The sequence below is a fragment of the Hippocampus guttulatus genome, chromosome 5 (assembly GCF_054856545.1).
Source record: "Hippocampus guttulatus isolate MCC_2025c chromosome 5, RoL_Hgut_1.0, whole genome shotgun sequence".
In the NCBI taxonomy this organism is placed as follows: domain Eukaryota; kingdom Metazoa; phylum Chordata; class Actinopteri; order Syngnathiformes; family Syngnathidae; genus Hippocampus; species Hippocampus guttulatus.
The window spans coordinates 20,329,330-20,349,280 of record NC_141265.1 but is presented as its reverse complement, the minus strand read 5'-3'; the positions used below and the strand labels follow the sequence as shown (position 1 = coordinate 20,349,280).

The 19,951-nt window shown below is 44.4% G+C and overlaps 2 protein-coding genes across 2 annotated transcripts; one reads left to right on the top strand and one right to left on the bottom strand.

The window, feature by feature from the left end:
- Nucleotides 1-2,576: 2,576 nt before the first annotated feature.
- Nucleotides 2,577-11,500, top strand: pmpca (peptidase, mitochondrial processing subunit alpha). Its single transcript, XM_086111412.1, has 13 exons — nucleotides 2,577-2,642; nucleotides 3,367-3,569; nucleotides 3,654-3,733; nucleotides 4,161-4,243; nucleotides 4,846-4,940; nucleotides 5,014-5,114; nucleotides 5,219-5,482; nucleotides 5,564-5,656; nucleotides 6,138-6,256; nucleotides 6,541-6,631; nucleotides 6,717-6,779; nucleotides 6,862-7,006; nucleotides 10,790-11,500. The coding sequence occupies exons 1-13, from the start codon at nucleotides 2,596-2,598 to the stop codon at nucleotides 10,957-10,959; spliced, it is 1,554 nt and encodes a 517-aa protein (XP_085967538.1). The 5' UTR covers nucleotides 2,577-2,595; the 3' UTR covers nucleotides 10,960-11,500.
- inpp5e (inositol polyphosphate-5-phosphatase E) lies at nucleotides 11,409-17,349 on the bottom strand. The gene is made up of 9 exons (XM_086111411.1): nucleotides 16,309-17,349; nucleotides 15,928-16,051; nucleotides 15,709-15,806; nucleotides 15,405-15,649; nucleotides 15,083-15,190; nucleotides 13,964-14,125; nucleotides 13,672-13,787; nucleotides 13,472-13,608; nucleotides 11,409-12,983 (listed from the first exon to the last, which is right to left on the bottom strand). The coding sequence occupies exons 1-9, from the start codon at nucleotides 17,013-17,015 to the stop codon at nucleotides 12,857-12,859; spliced, it is 1,824 nt and encodes a 607-aa protein (XP_085967537.1). The 5' UTR covers nucleotides 17,016-17,349; the 3' UTR covers nucleotides 11,409-12,856.
- Nucleotides 17,350-19,951: the final 2,602 nt, after the last annotated feature.

The window sequence follows — 19,951 nt, the reverse complement described above, 5'->3', positions numbered from 1 at the left end:
AAGCCACTTTATAGAGTGTGCTGTGCCCTCAATGGAAATGACATGAAACGAGGTTGCCGAGCTTTGTACTGGCATCATCAACATCTTCTCTTTCGCCGGCGTCTGATCCTATAGGCTTTCATGGCGCTCCTGTCGTGCGCATGGAAGGGATGGAGCACGCGGCAAGCATGCTTTTGGCTTATGTAATGCCCCATTAGCATGACACTGAAGAAGGCACAGTTTTGATCTAGCTGAGGGACGCCGCATTTGAAGATGAACGGGTTATGGTGGAGGTGTGAGGCTCGAAAAACGGATGTGTTGGGTGAAGGCATGGGTAAGATGGAGCACGAGTGAGTGAAAAGCGTGAGCAAGTTGAGCGAGTGAACCACCGACACGTGGATGGAGTAGATAGCTGAACAGACGATGAGATGAACGTGTGGGTGACCGCGTAAGCGAATCTCACGAGACAACACAACGTCTTGCGACCGCACACATCACGACAGCCACAGCAGTGGTTGACTCACGCAAGACAAGTGAGCATTGTTGGTCTTGAGTCAACTCGCCCGGTGGCTGCGAGCTTCACGCCAAGCGCGCGTGGGTGTCCGTTTGTATGACTCACAAAGCTCCGAACACGTCATTTACACCTGTTAGCATGTCAATAACATCTCTACTTGCTAATTGGAAATCCTCCACTTGAACACTTAACTATCTGGATTGACTGCAGCATCCCCCGTTGCTCAGTATCAACCATGGTAATGACACACACAGTAGACAAAAATGCTTGGAGAGTGACAGGTGAATACATACCAAATCCTGAAGTCTTTGCATGTGTGGTCTTTGCAGACCTGCTGTGTAGACCCCTCTGTGTGCGGACTCTCTGTCCCCTTGATGCACTCAGTCAGTCGAGAGGGCGCCAATAAACAGCTGCCAAACACACGCACACACACACATACGAGTGGCCGTTCAAGGCAGGGCAAGGTAGTTTTATTGATATAGCACCTTTGATACACGAGGCAACTCAATGTGCTTCGCACAAACAACGGCACAACACTTACAAGCCATTACAACCACAACACTTAACGATATTCAGGCGCAAAGCAGAGAAAAAAATGGTTAGGAAATAAAAATAAGGTTGATACAATAAGTACATTTTAAAAATTTACAAATGTTTAGAGGACCTTAATCAAATGTATGGGGGAAAATAATTGTATGTGTATATATACACCAATGGACCGAAATGAGTTTTTTTTTAAATTCAAAATTGCAGCCTGAGCGATTTGAAAAGTTCATTCAGCTGCACTATGACATGTAATGACATAACTACCTACCCTTCTACCTATATATGTGACTACCGACCAAGCCACTGACCCAACCAATCTACTCAGTACCTACCTACCAAAATACTAATCACTCTACCTTCCTACCTACCTGCTTGGATACCAACCTGCAGGACCTTCCCATCTAACTACAACCTGCCTAATTACCAACATACAAATATGACAAGCTCCCCATCTACCCACCTTATCTACCTGCCTGCTTATCTACCTATCCTCCTATGTACCCAGTTGACCAAGCTTTTTATTCCCAGTTGTCAGTCAATTGCAGATTGCGATCGATAGTGGCGCTCATTAGTTGAAGTACACTTTGCGCAGCTTCCTTATAAAAAGTAGGTTAATGATGGACGCTTAATGAGGGTTAATGGTCCTTATGTTGGTACCAAGCACAAGGGACACAAATTTCAATTGAGCTTACAACTCATCTGTTTGTGCCTTTGTGAGCTTCATCAATTTTATAGTTGGCATAAGATGTCAAAGGTAGTAAAATAAAAATAAAAATGGAGGAACAACTGTGTTTCCTTTGTCACACTTGTCTCCCACTGCCTTGCAAATGGAAATTGCCTCCGCTCAGCATAATGGAATGGAAATTGAAAGTACAAATGCAGCCATTTATAATCTATGCTGGCCCGGCACTGATTTTAATTAAAAACGGACAAAGGTAGAATGTCACACGCTCTCTCGGGTTGAGGACGACATCAAACGGTGAGTGTTACCAAAGCAGCTGTGGCTTCCATACCATATTCAGCTACAATGTGAGGAAACTGCAACCCAAACAGTCAGCATAAGGTTGAAAAAGCATTATCAACTTGAATTCTTTTTTTTTTTGGACGAAGCTTTTGAATTGGATGTCATTGGGACATGTATTCCTAATGAAGTGAACTGGTGGGTCAGATCTCATCCAGGCCCACAATATTTGTTTTCAGAAATTGTGTGCATTTTAAAATGTATTATTATTTTTTAGTAGTACTAGTAGTAATAATACATATCTAATTATAATAATCAAAAAATCTTTTGAGTTGGCATGGTGGTACTGTAGTGGCAAGTGAAATAATTGATTTTAAAAAATGTTAATTAAAATAATTTATTAAATTGTTATTCAATGACAAATAAATATATATTATGATGTACGATAATATTTCATGTCTAATTCGAAACGTCATAAATTAAGAAAATAAATTCCAACTTCAATACCATTTTTTACCGGTTGGCGTTATACCGAAAGTACGTCACTGATTCTTTTCCGGGTTAGAGTTCTCTTACGTCTCTCGGTGAAGTCAAAATGGCGGCTCACATATCACGGTGTCGAACCTGGAATCGTGTTCAACGGTAACGACCTACGTTGTTAAAAAAAAACCAAACACCAATTCAACGTGGCCGCATTACAGTTAGACAATTTGTGCAGCAGTTGTCCGGTCGTCGTCTGACGTCCGTGCTATGTAACTTTCACCATCGCCCAGCTCGAGCTTCGACAGTTAGCACGATCCTAATACAGAGCTGTCAGTGCCGCTAAATTATGACTTCCACCGGCATACCGACATTGCTCTTGAACGTTTATCACTGAAAATAATACACATAATAAACATTTCGATATAGCTGACTGTCTATTCAAGTCTGCTGTGGCTAAATAAAGAAATGTGTTCTGAGCATCCAGCACTCGTCCTATGATGAGCGAAACTCGACCTACAGTGCACAGCCCCTTCGTAAATGCGATTTAAACAAAGTGGTAAATATTGACGGAAGTAGTTTTAATGTATTTTTGGGGAAAGGATAGAATTTCACTATTAATATTGTGAGTCTAAAGGTAGCATTTCACTTGTAAAAAAAAGTCAATAAAAGTTGACATTCAAAAATATTCATCATTTTTGTGAAATACGAATGTTGTGCGAGTTATAAAAAATGTTCATTGAAATTTGTGATTTAAAATCAGAGAATCACATGTGTAATAACACATGAAATAAATGTTTTACAGGCGAATGACAACCTACGGATAAAATAAAAATTGTATTAATGTGTGAATCAAGTCATGAGTTTGCATTCTCTTTCTCAACAGGTTTGGCACAGCAGCGTACAGGAAGTACAGCAGCGGTGGAGGCTACCCCAACATCTCGCTGTCTTCGCCACTGCCCGGCATCCCCAAGCCCGTCTTTGCGTCCGTGGACGGCCAGGAAAAATACGAAACCAGGATCACCACGTTAGAAAATGGCCTCAAGGTTGCCTCGCAAAACAAGTTTGGACAATTCTGCACCGTTGGAAGTACGTGGCCCCCTTTCGAAGGTCAGTCATGTGTTTCCCTCTCCCTCATTTTAACAAAGCAAAATGGTTTTTTTTCCCCTCTAGTTTTAGTCAACTCCGGATCTAGACATGAAGCAAAGTATCCCAGTGGAATAGCACACTTCTTGGAAAAACTTGCTTTTTCTGTAAGTACTTTTCTTTCATTTTGGTACAGGATGTTAATGAATGAAACGATAACATTGAAAAACAAATGTTGGGGTTTTTTTCCCTTTTTTTTTCTTTTTTAAATCAACGATGTTGATTCAGTTGTGTCTGAGATTTTTTTTGAAGCCGTAGTTTCGGTTTTGTCACAAAAATGAGACAGTAATTCGCTCAAAAGTATACATTTGTTTTGCTTGTGAGAGAAATAATTTGCATGAAGCTTCTCAATCATGTGAACTTTTTTTTTAACTCAAAGTTTATCAAATTGAGTTATTCTCGCAGATGGTTTGTGTCGTTCAATAAATACCGTCTTAGTAACAATCAAGTGTCTTCATCAAGGTGCAGTTTGAGGTGTAATTAATGTTTACTTGTGGCCGTCAGCGTCATATCTAACGGCAGCCATCTTTGTAGTCCACAGCTCAGTATGGCAGTAAAGATGAGATTCTGCTCACGCTGGAGAAACACGGAGGGATTTGTGACTGCCAAACGTCCAGGTATCGTCTGGAAAAAAAATAGTCATGTCAATAAAAGGCATTCTATTTCAAGAAAATGTGGGAGGTTTTTTTTGTTGTTGGTTGAATTTTTCTGTTTGCGTGCTTATTTTTTGTCAGATTTTCTAGTTGTAGGTTGTTTTTGTCTTGTTTTATATATATTTGTTTCTTTTTTCAGTGTTTTTGTTCGCATGTGGATTTTTTGTGGGTTCTGTGAAGTTTTGTTGATTCGTTGTTTTTTTTCTTTGGTGGGTGGTTGTGTGCGACCTTTTTTGTTGTTTTGACTTTTCTTAACGCATGTTTGTTTTTTCCGGTTGTTTATTTTCTTGTTTTTGTGGGGGTTTTAGTGTGAGGGTTTTTTGGGGGGAGTGGGTTCTTTATACTTGTTTTTTTGTTGTTTTTGTCGATTTTAGTGTGTTTTTATACCTGTATTGTCTGTTCTGAGACAATGTTAGTTTTTTTCTTTTTCTAGTTACCCATATGTGTTGTTTTTGTCTTGCGTACTTTATATATATATATATGTTTTTGTTTTTTTTGTGGCTGGGCTTGATAAATATGTAATTTGCCGCTGTGATATGAATGTGGAAGTTGTCGGTTGTGGTCAGGGACACCACCATGTATGCGGTGTCTGCCGAGGTGAAGGGTCTGGACACGGTGGTGAGCCTCCTGGCCGATGCGGTCCTGCAGCCACGCCTGCTGGGTGAGTCCACCGCCCGCTAACATCTCGGCCAATCGGAAGGCGGCGTTTCTGACGACGCGTTATTTGTGTCCAGACGAGGAGATGGAGATGACAAGGATGGCAATCCGCTTCGAGCTGGAGGACCTGAACTTGCGGCCGGACCCTGAGCCGTTACTCACCGAGATGATTCACGCCGTGAGTCTGCCGTTCTTTCGGTGACTGTCGAGCAATGAAGTGCGCGGTGCCCTCAAGTGTAACAATTGGGTGTAACGTTGTGCATCGTGCGCGTCTGGTCAAAGGCGGCGTACCGAGGCAACACGGTGGGACTTCCCCGCTTCTGCCCGCCTCACAACGTGGACAAAATTGACAAGGCGGTGCTACACGGCTACCTTTCGGGCTACTACCGTCCCGAGCGCATGGTCCTGGCCGGCGTGGGCGTGGAGCACGAGCGGCTGGTGGCGTGCGCCCGCCGCTACCTTCTGGGCGTCCGGCCCGTATGGGCCGACGTCACGCCGGCCGCCGTTGACCGTTCCGTGGCGCAGTACACGGGGGGCATTGTCAAGGTGAGCATCGCCGCGCTTTCTCACCTGGGCGGCGCTTTTGGGAACGGGCGAGTGAAATAATCATCGGAATAAACGTTTCAGATGGAGAAGGACATGTCGGACGTGAGCCTGGGACCCACACCCATACCTGAACTCACGCACATCATGATCGGACTGGAGACTTGCTCCTTCCTGGTGCTGCCACCTAACCATCATTATTGACATTATCTATTTATATTTATAGTAGTCCTGTGTGTGTTTGTTATTTTGGGGTGTATTCACAGATTTGCGATTAGATTTTAGTTGTTGTTTGCTTTTTTTTAACAGTATTTAGTGCTTGGTTTGTGCTTTTCTGTGTTTTACAATTTTTGTGTTGCTTTTGTCCATTTGATTTAGTGGGGGTTCTTTGAGGTTGTTTTTATAGTTCTTTTTTACTCTTTTTGTTGTGGTTTGTGTTTCGCTTTTTTGTTTGTTTTTGTATCTTGGGGGTTATTTTGCTTTTTTTCTGGTTATATGTAGTTAGTTTTTTAATTTTTACATTCATTTTGCTTTTGTGTTTTCATGGTCCTACCCTTTTTTGTGGTGTGTTGTGTAGTCTTTTTTGGGGTTTTTTGTTGTTGTTTATTTGATTTTTTTTTTTTTTAATGTTTTATTACTTCATTATTCCTTTGTCCAGGAGGACGACTTCATCCCGTTGGCGGTTCTCAACATGATGATGGGTGGCGGTGGCTCTTTTTCAGCGGGCGGACCTGGCAAAGGCATGTTCACGCGCCTCTACCTCAATGTCCTCAACAGGTATCACAAATTTTCATTCAGTTAAACATAAAAAGAGTAACAAAATAAAATTTCTGCAACAGATACAGTATGCCCCCCCCCCCCCCAATTTTTGTTTTTTCCCTGTTTGTTGGCGTCTGTGCATTTGTCATTCATTCTTTAGTCATTGTTGCTCGATAAACATGATAAGAATGTGGCCACCACAGGTGACCCGCATCCTAGCAGGGGGGGCCCTCCATCGTGAAGCTATGTCGGTATTAATTTTGCGTGCATTTTGTGTTGGGATCGTCACGCGTTTCCCAAAGGCATCACTGGATGTACAACGCCACATCGTACCACCACAGCTACGAGGACAGCGGCCTGCTGTGCATACACGCCAGCGCCGACCCCCGGCAGGTCGGACCCCGACTTGACAAATATCACACAGATCACGGAACCCGTTCCCTTCATACTCATCTCTTCTACTTGTTACTACCCCCAGGTTCGCGAAATGGTAGAGATCATAACACGGGAGTTCATTCAGATGGCAGGAACGGCAGGAGAGGTCGGTGCGCCGCTTGGACTCGTGTCTTGTTGGTTTTTGTATTGAATTCATTGACATTGTTTTATTTGGGGGCGGAGTCCAGATGGAGTTGGAGCGTGCCAAGACGCAGCTCAAGTCCATGCTGATGATGAACCTGGAAGCCCGGCCCGTCATCTTCGAAGACGTCGGCCGCCAGGTGCTCTCCACGGGCAAGAGGAAACTGCCGCATGAGCTTTGTGCCCTCATAAGTGAGTAGGGGAGGGGGAGGAAAAATGTCTATTTTGTGGGGGAGGTCAAAAGTCAAACAAAATTTAAATAAGAAAAAAAAAATCTACTCAAAATTAGAACATTTGATACAAATGTAAAAATCTTCCAAAATTCATCGATATAATGTTCCTGACTGAATGATAGAAATTTGGGGGGAAATGTTCTTTCGTTTTTATTTTATTTTGGTTAAAAAGAATGAAATCAATAGTTTTTGTTAATATAGAAAAACTAAATTGGCCAAAATAGTTAGTTAGTTAGTTAGTTAGTTAGTTCCGCCCGCTCCTATTTGGAACATTGGGCGACGAGCCTCCTCCATTTGTTCCGGTCACTGGCGACCTTTCTTGCTCCATGCCAGCTGACACCCATCTCACTGAGGTCTTCTTTGGCAGTCTGTCTCCACGTCTTCTTTGGCCTACCTCTCTTCCTCTTTCCACCCTCTGGCATCCAGTCCATGGCCACACTTGCCGGTCTCTCTCTTGGCAGCCGGAGTACGTGGCCGATCATTTTCCTTCTCCTTTCAGAGACAATGTCTGACAGTTCAGCCACTCCTGCCCTCTTCATCACCTCCTCGTTGGTGATGTGGTCTCTCCATGAGATCCTCAGGATGGATCTCAGGCAACGCCGATGAAAGACATCTAACTTGTTGGTAATGTTGGCTGTCTTCATCCATGTCTCACAGGCGTAAATCGCTGTTGGGATAACCACTGACATATAGAGGCGTAGCTTGGTGGTCGTAGTGATGGCTTTCGATGACCAGATGTTGCGGAGGCGTTGGAACACTCCCGCAGCTTTACCAAGTCTACTGTTGACGTCTTTCTCCACACCACCTGTATTTGAGATGTTACTCCCAAGATATGTGAAGCTGTCAATGTACTCTATGTCATGTTGGTGTAGAGTGAGTGGTTGAAGGTGTTGGTGCTGTCCGACGGCCATGGCCTTGGTCTTTTCCTGGCTAATTCGTAAACCGACCTTAACTCCGTGCTCATGCAGATTGTTGGTCAACTCCTGGAGTGCGGGCTGGGTGTGACTTAACAGAGCCAAATCATCTGCAAATTCCAGGTCAGCTAGTCTGCTCCCTCCCCACTTGATACCAACTTCTTCCCCTGTGATGGACTTCCTCATCACAAAGTCAATTATGATGATGAAGAGTAGGGGTGACAGAATGCAACCCTGTCTTACACCAGTGACAATGTCAAAATCATCAGTTGTGCCACTGTTGGTTTTGACACAACAGGTTGAGTTGTGGTACAATGACCTGAAGATGTTGATGTACTTGAGGGGTACACCATACAGCTGGACGATCTGCCACAGTGACTCCCGGTGGATGCTGTCGAAGGCTTTCTTGAAATCGATATAGTTGATCATGAGTGGTGTCTGAAGTTCTTGGCACTGCTCTATGATGTTTCGAAGGGTAAAGATCTGTTCGGCGCAAGACCTTCCTTTCCTGAAACCGGCTTGCTCTTCCCTCAAGATGTTATCCACTTCATCTTTAAGGCGATGTAGCAGGACACTGCAGAATACCTTGCTGGGGATTGACAGCAGTGTAATGCCCCGCCAGTTATTGCAGTCTGCGAGGTTTCCCTTCTTAGGAAGCGTGACAATGACCCCACGTCTCCAGTCGGCAGGAACCTCTTCAGCATGCCAAATCAGGTTGAACAGGTGGGTAAGGCTCTCCACAACAGCGTCTTGGCCGTGTTTCAACATCTCGGCAGCTACCTCATCGAGTCCCGGTGCCTTGTTGTTCTTAAGGCCCTTGATTGCTCTGGCAACCTCAGTCTCGGATATCTCTTTCGATGTAATATTTAGAGCTGGAGCTGGTGTCTCTTGATCGAAATTGAAGAGCACGGGAGGCATTGGTTGGTTGAGAACCTCCCTGAAGTGTTCCAGCCATCTTGCTTCTTGCTCCTCGTCGCTTAGAAGTGTCCTGCCATCCTTGCTCCTGATTGGCACGCTAGAGCTGCTCCTGGAGTTGGTTAGCTCCCGCACGATCTTGTATAGGGTCGTCGTGTTGTTGTTCTCGGCTGCTTCCTGTGCCTCTCTTGCTTTCTCTTCTAGCCACTGTCTTTTATCCTTCCTGCAACTCTTCTTCACTGCCCTGTCCAAGCGCCTGTACTCCTCGTCTTCCATCCTCCAGCTCCGGAGCCTCCTCTTTTGTTCTCTTTTTATCTTGGCCACTTTCCTTTCATCAATCAACTTCCAGGTGTTGTCTGTTATCCATCTCTCTTTGTTGGTACCCCTCTTTGTGCCGATAACTGCTTCTGCAGTTTCAGCAATGGCACAAGAGAACATACTCCACTGCTCCTCAATGTTTGCAAGGTGTTGTGATACCTTGAGCTTCCTACTCAACTCCTCACAGAAGCTTTCTGAGATGTTGTTATCCTTTAGCTTGTCCACTGCGTAAGGTCTCTTGGGCTGCACCCTTTTCACCTTCTTCAGCTTCAGCTTGATTTTACTCACCACAAGGAAGTGGTCTGAACCCACATCTGCACCTCTGTGGGAGCGAACGTCGAGCAATGACGAGCGCCACCTTGTGTTGATGCAGATGTAGTCCAGTTCGTTCTGGGTCCCGCCACCAGGTGAAACCCAGGTTACTTTGTGGATCCGCTTGTGCTCAAAAAAGGTGTTGCCAATGCTGAGGCCGTTGGTACTGGTTAGCATCAACAGTCTCTCCCCGTTGTCGTTCGTGGAGCCTGCAGACCCATGTGGTCCAACTGTGGCATTCAGGCCCCTTCTGTCATTATCCAGTTTTGCGTTGAAGTCTCCAATCAGCATTTTGATGTCATGTCTGGGGATCTCCTCAAGCACGGTCTGGAGCTGGTTGTAGAAGGTGTCTTTATCGTCCGCTGAGGCAGCTTCGGTTGGGGCATAGACTTGTACGATGGTTACTTTGGCATATCTGGTGTAGAGCCTTGCTGTAATAATCCGTTCATTCACCGGCTTCCATCCAATCAATGCTTTTGCTGCACTATTGGAGAGGATGATGCCGACTCCATGGGAATGGTGGTCTTGCTTCCCAGAGTACAGAAAAGTTGCTCCATCAACCACTAGACGCCCTTGCCCCGTCCACCTCATTTCACTAACGCCTAAGATGTCCAGGCGATAGTCCCTCATATTCTTCAGCACCTGGTCCATGCGACCAGACTGGAACATTGTGCGCACATTCCAGGTGCCTACTCTGGTGATGGTTTTGGTTCCAAAGATCGGGGTCATCAGGGGTCGGGCTTCCTGCTGGATTTCACCCGGCCCCGTCATAGATACATCCAAGGATGTGCCGTCTCTTCTTCGCCGTGGTTTACCGGAATGGCTTCCTCTCGTCGTTTCTGTAACAGGTTTTGTTTTACAGGGTGAGGTTGTTAACCTCACGCCCAACCCCCAACCTGGAGGACCAGTTGGATGCAGTTTAACGTCGTACCCAGGACATTGGCCAAAATAACAACTAAAATAATTTTTATCTTAAAATATGGAATTTTAAAAATGTATTAAAAGCAATTGATAAAAATTAAATTTGAAAAACAAATTCATTAATTCCACCACGAGAAACATTTTACAAAAACATCTTAAAAATAAACAAATATATTTTAAAAATTACAAAAATTAGCAAAAAATGTGCTAAAATATTTCTTTTTAAAAACATTCCAAAAATGTCATGAAATTCGACCCAAAAAATGTCCAAAACTATTTGAAAAGGAAAGATAGAAAACGCATTTGAACAAAATTAGGTCCTTCCTGTTTGAGTATGCCGTTTTGCTGGGGGTGCGTCGCAGGTGAGGTGAAGGCGGACGACATCAAGCGAGTGACAGCCAAGATGCTGCGCAGCAAGCCGGCCTTGGCGGCGCTGGGGGACCTGACAGAGCTGCCGTCTTACGAGCACATCCAGGCTGCCCTCTCCAGCAAAGACGGCCGGCTGCCGCGCACCTACCGTCTCTTCCGATAAAAATAATAATCATGATTCAGAAAAAATGTACATAAATAAAACGGACACTGAACTTTCGGGGTGCGGACCAATACCTGGAGTCAACAGTAAGTCACCTGGAACACAAGCTAGTATTTATTCTTTCTCTGTGCTTCACTTAAGGGCTGGCCAAAGAATATGAAAAAAAAAAAATCACAAGTGGCCACAGGGCAATACCAAAATCAGACTGGATACTTGTGAACTACTTTTTAAACTTCATTAAATGAATACAATTTAATTGAAAATGTAAAATACAAAGCAGGAGGGCCTTAACAGGGACTACTACGAAGATTTCTGACGGAGCTAAAGCATCCCCCCTCGCCGTGCTGTCGCGCCGTCCCTGTCAATAATCAACATAAGCACTGACAATGTATCCTGACCGCTGGTGAAAAACGTGTTAAATGTTTGAATGAGGAACACTTTGTAGAATGGACATTTCAGACAAGATGTCTTCTTTTTATTGCTGAATGAAACGTGGACGTCAACTGTGTTAAATAAAAGCCCACTTGACACATTTAAAAAATGTAGTACAGTGTTTCTGTAGAAAAAGAGATCCTGAAGAGATTGAAACAGGCACTTTTTAACTTTTTTTCATGGAAATGACAGACGACTCAGGAATTCCAGTACATAGACAAGTTACAACAACAGTAATACAAGTAATATAAAAGGCAGGGGCTCAAACCTTTTGGGTTCATGGGAGATTTTTTTCCAAGTATCCCATGATAACCTTAATGCCAATAATTTAAAAGAACATTTTTGAGAATACACAGAATGCTCCAAGAGTAAAGTTCAATTTTTACAGCATTTTTTTTCATCAAAAAACAATTTAAATTCTTTGTAATTTCTTTAGAATCTTTTTTATCATGAACAAAGGTGTTTTTTGTTGTAATCCTTATTCGATCGTCAAATCAACGTTCCCGTTGAAATGAATGAAAATGCCATTAATCCATACTGCCCCCCCCTCCAAAAAACATAGGTATATGTTTGTGATGTTTTTTAAATAGCACTCTCTAATTTTGCTATGTATAAAAACAGATTAATAACCTATATAAATAGAATATAATTTAAAAAATACTATTCTTGTAATAGTATGCTTTTTACTCTGGGAAAGGATGACGTTTTTCTCCCATATACAGTACAGTATACATCTATAACATTTCTTTTATTCTTACGGATGTCACAATGATGTCAATGCTTTTAATCAGCCCAAAGCTAAAGTAGGGAGGTGCAGTTGGGTCATGGTTTGTTTTCTTGTCCCCATATCATTAGCCTAATAGCATAATTATCATATCATTTTGAGGGCCCCACGTGGATTTTTTTTCAGGCTGATGCTGGTATTTGGCAGAAAAAAAATCTGATAATTGATTAATCATTATGAACATTATTTAAAAATATATGTATAATGAATAAAACAATTTTTGTTTTTCAAATAAAGATATAGATTACAGGCAGAACATTTGACAGTTTTACAATATTTTTAGTATTTAACTTTATACTCAGCGAAAAAAACCGTGCAGATTTTAAAAGAGACAATATCAGCTGATTTATCGTTTTGACCCTCAATTTGAGAGCACCTGATCCAAGGTATATGGTTAGGACCACACACAAAATCCTTGAAATAAAAAAATGGAAAGGTAGCAGCTGCTCATGATGACAAATTTAAAAACCACCCCCCCCCCCAAAAAAAATCTCCATTCTTTTCAATGGCATCTAAAAAAAACATCTTTAGTCATGTGCTAGTTTCTCTAAAAATGTCCCAATGCATAATGAAATTAATACTGACATCGGAATAACGGGGATGTCGAGGTTCCTGCCCTCGAGTTCTCCCCATTCTGACCAGTAGGTGGTGCTGTAGGTACCGTCTAGTTTCGGGTGTATCTCACGAGATGGCGCACACGCTGCTTTGGTTCTTCATGGCCTCCCTCATCTTGAGCTCCCTGCTGATCCTCCGCTTGATGCCCTCCAGGTACAGGCTGCGGTCAAACTGGCCCGCTCCCAACGGAATGCTGCACAACACAGACACAAAGTTCTAAGTTAATGATGATGATTTTTTTTTGGTCTAAATGTCATCATCTTTGTCTTCTGTTGTAATGTGGTGTTGTGTAAAAATATTCTTTAATTAGCCCCCAAAAATCTGACCATGTTTTGCTGATTTTAAAAGAGCTACAGTATATCGCTCAATCAATAGGCTACGCCCTACTTTTTTTATCAACTTCTGATCCAACTACCTCCTTACATACCCATCTATTGACTTACTTATAGGTGATACTTGTCCGTCTAACTACTTAAGATTGCAATCTACCTACTTAACTGTACATACCTATCTACAGTCATACAAATATTACTGCAACCCTGGGTGAGATGTGTTTGCACAATCTCTCGAAATTATCCAGCAACCTGATCCTCCCCTGCCACGGGTTTTCAATGGGGTTGAGGTCTGGGGATTATCAGATTGCTTCTCCACCAATCAGAGAGCCTCATAAATGGTGCTCACGTGTCTCGGCCCGCCTTCAGTTTGACGTGGTAGATGCCGATGACGGGCCGGTGATCCGAGGTCTTGATGCTGGAGCAGCTGGCGTATTTGAGCACGTGGATGTCGTCCGCGTACCTGGTCCGGAACAAGATCCTGTCCTGGGGAAGTATGCAAACTTTTTCTTTGAGGGGATGGGGGTTGACGGCGGCGGTGCTTCTTACTGTGTACGATGGTGTCCTCTGTTTGGCGCTGGTGTCATACACGTCACTGCCAATGTCAAACTTATACGTGGGCAGGAAGTGGATCCCGGCCTCCCGAAAACCTTTGAAGATAGAACCTGGAAACGCCACATCATCTACCATTCAATTTCATTATGTGGTAAAAAAAAAAAAATCTACAAATAAACTTTTCTACGCTATACCTTTCTACCTACCGAACTACTTCTCCACCAACCTACCTATCTTGATACCTCCATACCTATCTACCCACCACAAGAAATGCATGAAAATCTACCATCTTTCATCTCCTTGGACAGCTGGTCGTGCTCCATCAGGGCGTCCATGTGGTCACCCGACGTGCTCTTGATGATCGTGTCCACGCTGGCCCGCTCGTGACCAAGACGGAAGTTAAAGTCCCCGAACCAGAAGACCTGGTCGAACCTTGTGGTGACGTCAGCTACGTGACACAAAGACAGAGGCACAGCACTTTAGGTATTGCCTGTGCCTCGAAATAATTAGTATTGTGTTGCAACGCCCCCTACAGGACGCTAAGTGACCACGCAAAACACTTGATTGATACATTTTGAAAATGGACAGATCAGCCTAATCATTCACAGATGATGCAAAGACAATTATGTGAATTATGATGATGATTATTAATATAGCAACGTTTAAAGTGTTGAAGTCCAGATGCTATGGAAAATAGTAATAATCACTCAATTTCTTTGTTATATGTTGTCAGTTATCATTAATTTAATTCTCACCACCGACTAATTTAACACAACATATATTTATATCTTGACAGATCTTTGTTCCATCATTTACAATAAATCAAATAATTCAGTGGGATAAATGAATAAAACATGACCATGAATAGTAAAAATGCCCTTGTAATTGATACTTGCCGAAACAGGGTTAGGATTGTCCGCAGATGCCACAAGATGGCAGCAAAACACTACATTTATACGAGACATGCCTGAGCTGTCTATTAAGAAGCTCCTGCCCCTCACCACAATCTAGTTCTTTTGACACCAAAATGCCACAAGATGGTGGAAGTGCTACTTTTATATCAGACGGGCCTGAGCACAAATTGACCAACAGCACAGGCTCTGTTCCTAAAAGAAAGGTGAATTAGCAAGTAGAAAGTGTGCCTTGTTCTTTATTCCTGCCTTTAGAGTAAGAAAAAAAAGATATTCATTTCGGGAAGTCAGATTAATGTGATCGTAAAAATTAAAATTGTCTTAAAGTTCATGTGAGGAGTAAATGGTTTATTGTGGCTTAATCATATGATGCGTGTTATGTTTGTCTTGTTGATGCACCGCTCCCTTTTTTTTTCCAAATGACACAGTATAGTTTTATTGCAATTTTGCGGGCACCCAAATGACAGCCCTTAGTTTGAAAACCACTTCCTTACATGACGTGGATCGGTAGGGGTTGGTATCCGGCAGTCCCTTGGGAAGCGCCAACGCCTCCACGATTTTGTTGTAGTCCAAAATCCTCTCGTACACTTTGGCATCTCCGGCTGGAAGACATTTTGTATCACCGTATCAGAATAATGCCCACATTTTCTATCGCGTTTATCATGAGGCAGGGGAAACCTTGGAAGGTTCACGAGCCAATCGCAGGGAACAGAAAAAATTTCGAGCCTTCAATTAACCTGACATGCATGTTCTTTAAAAGGCGTGAAAATAACGTGACAAAAAAGGCATCTTCCAAAGTCTGCCTTTGGCACTTACAGGTGAAGTGTGACGTGATGAAGAGGAAGGACGTGCCGAAGAAAGTGAAGGCCACGGCCACGGCCCCCTTGGTCTTGATCTGAGAGATGATCCTGGTGGTGACGGTGGCGTGCTCCACCTCGGAGCAGAACCAGATCAGGTCCCTGCGGATGAAGGCGCTGAGGTACAGGACGCCGTGGGATGCTCCGTACAGCATGACATAATGTGGACCCAGAGACTCCTGGAGGCGTGTCTCCCACTCCCTCCTACGCACACGCATAGGTGAGTGATGCCCAAAGCAACGTCATAGATCATAGCCGAGTACCTGTCAGGACATCCTTCCTGCACTCCGATAATGTAAAAATCTTGTGCAAATTCCGAGTCGGTCGGAAGGAGGAGGTCATCGAGGTTCGACGGGAGGCCCTGGGGCACAACAAACATAAACACAATACAAAGACACAGACATGCACGCGCACATACACACCATTTTTGAAGTTCAGTGATGTTCACGCCAATATAGCGTTGTCAAGAATCCGCATCGTACCTTCTCGCCCTGCATGTTCCATGTGACCACGTAGACTCCGAGCCTCCGGTCAGGGAAGTAGCGCTGGAGCTCCTCCACACCCAGCAGGGCGCCGCTACCCAACCCTCCACCCTCCAGAAAGCTCCTGAAAGACACCGCACTCACTTACTCACTTCTTTGTTTTTTGACCAGATAATAACGGCTTACCGAAAGGTCATTGTTTGACCCTTAAAGTAGAGCTGGGCCATTGGTTGGTTACTTCCCATCACGGGTGGGCAGCTACCGAACCCAACGAGACTGACCAACTCTTATTTGGCCCCCCCACAACACAACTTTGCACAGAGAAGTCAAGATGCCTAAAACATCAATTTTTTTGTGCTTCCCGCCACAAGTGCAGCGTACCTGTTTCTGACTTCCTGCGGTTTGATGGGGCTCAACACGCTGCTGGTAGACCTCATGGAGGTGACGGACAGGCTATCTGAACCTGCGTCGCTCTCGCTCAGGTTCCTGTGCAGGAGCAGCCTCTCGTCGCTCCTCCGGGCGCCGTAATCTGAACAATCCTTGTCAATCCTATTAGTGGCCTTCAGCGCGGCCGACATGAAGTTGTGCCGCAGGGCGGGCAGCAGCGCCGATCTGGACTGTACAGGCGACAGGCGCACCCTGGAGGACCGCACCCGGAGCTCCGGGCAGTCGCTCGGCGGCTCGGCCGTCGGGCTGCCCTCGCAGTCGGACAGGCTGTTACCTCTCTTCCGGAACACCCGGGGCGGCGCCACGCTGGACTCGCTCGTAGGGGAACCCAATTCTTTGAGAGAGTCCGTGGACGAGCCCACCGGGTCGCTCAGGCTCTCCTGACTGGATCTCAGCTTCCGGGAACGGACGCTCTCCTCCGGCATCTTCTTGCCCTTCCACTTGTTGGGCAGTGAGGGCGGTCGAGGTTGGTACGGACTATCCCCCGCCGCGTTCCGCGCAGCCTGCTGCAGTTTGAGGGCGTTGTTGAATTCCTTGCACATTTTGCGGTCCAACGACGGGCCCTTTGGCGCTCGAGCGTCACTGGCGACGGTCGCCGGGCTGCGGTTGCCCGGCCTCGCGCCGTCTCCGTTCTCCGTCATCCTTGTCTCGCTTCTACTTTGATTTGTAAAATGTCGCCCTGTTTCATCCTCTCGCTTGAAACAAATGAAATAATACAGATATTGGGATGAATCTGTGGCTAACACAACTGGATCGTAATGCGGCTAGGCCAGCATGGTTCTCGCTAAACTAACTCAGCATAGCCCGATTAAACACACTCTACAATTCTCAAAGGCATTAAAGACATTCTAGCTGTCGTTCGATTGTCATTAAAATACAATCAATCCGATATTCCCAGCCCCGTTTACCATCGGTTTATCGCCCATCGGAGCGTCTCGAATACAACTAAGTAGCTGGGCAACTTCCTTAGCAACGTTTGACAACAACTACTTCGTTGCCAAGAGGAAGTTGGCAACGTGGTCAACGAAGCGCCACACTGCCGCAGCATGGTCGGCGGGGGAAGTACATGCAACGCTGCACGCAAGTTTTCCTGGGGAAGTTAAGGCCAAAGATCCACATTTGAAACACCAACCCTGTTTAAAACCATAAGAACAACTTGTAACCCACATTTACATCCACGACCCTGACCTGAAATCCTTGGCGAAAACCCTACCTTAAAAAAAATTAACCTTGGCTTTCTTAAAAGCCTAAAACTGGAAACGTAACATTGTCTTGAAACCCTAACCATGATTGCAAGCATTAATTTGAAAGCTCAAACCTTTCTTGAAATTGAAAGAGCAACGGTTGTTTTATACACTGACCTTGTCATAAAATAGCTTAATCCTTTATTGAAACCTCACTTTGAAACCCTACCCAAGACTTGGCACCCCACAGCTCTTCCTTGAAACCCTACCTTAAAACCCGAGCTCTGGCTAACAAGGAATAGTGTTTTGAAGTAAGGTTTCAATAATCATTTAGGGTTACAATTTAGGGTCTCAAGCCATGGTAAGTGTTTAAAGGCAGGGTTTGGTTTTCAAGTTAGGGTTTTAAGCCTGGGTTAGGGTGACTAGACATGGTTAGAGTATCGAGGGGTGTCACCGTTGTATCTCTGAAGAGTCAAATATACGATCAATTATTCCATCAAATAATCGAGGGATTGACTGGATTAGTCAAATTTTAAAGCCTTCCAAGGCTGGATGTTCAAAACCATGGTTTACGTTTCAAAGTAGGGTTTCAAACAAGGGTTAGGGTTTTAAATGAGGGTTACGGTTCTAAAGCATGATTTCAAATCAGGTTCAGGCTTTCAAATTAAGGTTTCAGGCCTGGGCTCAGATTTCAAAGCAATACTGAAGCGATTCTACCACAATCCAGACGTACACATTTGACAATTGAGACACTGCTCTGCATTCACTATAAAACGCTGCAGAAAGCATCTCAATCCATTGAAAGCGTGTGGCTCCTCCAATCAGGTAATTAGTGAAGTTACTTATCTCAGTTGCTATTACAGCCTGTGACGTAAAATGAAAATGCGTGTATGAAATTTAAAAAATCATGTTCTACTTCCCACCCCTGTGAGTGAGTGACGTCTCGGGGGGGAAAGTATTATTAGAAATGCGTCTTTCTTTTCCTCCTCGCTTTTTCTTTATCTTTCCTCCTCCAGAGGGCGCGGATGCTGGGGAGGGGGGGGGGGGGAATCGATGGCCCGATATGAGACGGGGGTCCTTAATGAGGATCAGAACCATCTTCATAAAGACCCCTAATCCAGCACTTAATCCCTCGTTACACAATCATCTGCATTCAGCGGGAAGCCTCGTCCGCCTTTGTCTTGACTCGTCTTTGTCATTTTGGCTTTTTTTTTTCCAAAGCTCTCATTACACTTTCAGATTGGGTGCAAATTGTGCTTTTGTGTGCACTCCTGCCCGATCTCAAATGGAAGACATATGCTTAATTAATGAGGGAGAAGCACACAAATGATTGCTCCCGAGTGGGACACGTGGATTAAAGTTGATGGCAAAAATTGAACTCCAGAAACTCTGGCCTTTGAACCTCAACGGGTCCTTTTGGAAATGTCTTTTTATGACAGCAGAGGACAGAGAAGACACAGAGAACGGACATTTTGGGACAATAGGCCCCATCATATAACAAGAATTTATTCTGATGGTCCATCATCATCTTCATTCATTCATTCTAGTTTTAACCCAAACCAGAGTAACTTTTTTTCCCCCTCAAATTGTGATTTCTAGCCTGAGATATGGTTTCAAATCAAGTTTTCAAGCTAGTGTTGGGGTTTCAAAGTGAAGTTTCCAATTGGGTTTCAGGCCTGAGTTAGGGTTTCACACAAATTATGCTGAGAGTTTCAAACTACAGTTTGAAGCCAGGGTTCGATTTGAAACCTGGTTTGATGCTGTACCTCTCTGTCTTGGTAAGCTATTTACATCCACTGCCAGAAGGTGGCAGTGGTTGTCTGATGCACCCTCTCTGATCTGGTCTGGTATCAAATGATCAGGTCAGGAGGAGGCGTGAGGCATCAGCGGTGTGAAAAGTGGCCCCCTCTTCTCAACAAGTCGAGGGACTGCGATCCAGCATCGCATGCCCTATATTTAACACGGCGCTGCGTTCAAAGGGCTGCCGTGCGTATTGTTGGGGGGGGGGGGGGGGGGGGGGGGTTCGGGCACATTCTTTGTGTAACAGGTGTGCTCCCGTCAGGCCTGTGAATAGATACCATACCACACCATCAATGAACACCCAGCTGTAGGAGAAACAAAGACAATTTCCTCAGAAAAACTCAACAATGTGTTGTCCAGGAATATCAGACTGGTTGATTTTTTTTAACTGACTGACTATTACTATGTACCCAGCAACCAAACTACTTTCCTATCTTGCTTCATACCTTCATACCTTCACACCTCGCAAACTACCTACCTACCTGTCTTCTTACCTAGCTAACTACCATCGTAGCTATCAAACTACCAACATATTTCTGTCTGTGCCTTCCTATGTAGCTACCTACCGGTACATATCTACCTCTCAACATCAC

Bases quoted from the DNA above. Each gene is read 5' to 3' on its own strand.
- pmpca (XM_086111412.1), top strand. From the start codon at position 2,596: ATGGCGGCTCACATATCACGGTGTCGAACCTGGAATCGTGTTCAACG. The intron at 4,941-5,013 runs GTGAGTCCACCG...ATTTGTGTCCAG, and splicing joins CCTGCAGCCACGCCTGCTGG to ACGAGGAGATGGAGATGACA. The intron at 7,007-10,789 runs GTGAGTAGGGGA...GGTGCGTCGCAG, and splicing joins TGAGCTTTGTGCCCTCATAA to GTGAGGTGAAGGCGGACGAC.
- inpp5e (XM_086111411.1), bottom strand. From the start codon at position 17,015: ATGACGGAGAACGGAGACGGCGCGAGGCCGGGCAACCGCAGCCCGGCG. The intron at 15,650-15,708 runs GTACTCGGCTAT...GCGTGTGCGTAG, and splicing joins CAGGAAGGATGTCCTGACAG to GAGGGAGTGGGAGACACGCC. The intron at 13,788-13,963 runs GTAGATTTTCAT...TGGCGTTTCCAG, and splicing joins GTCCAAGGAGATGAAAGATG to GTTCTATCTTCAAAGGTTTT.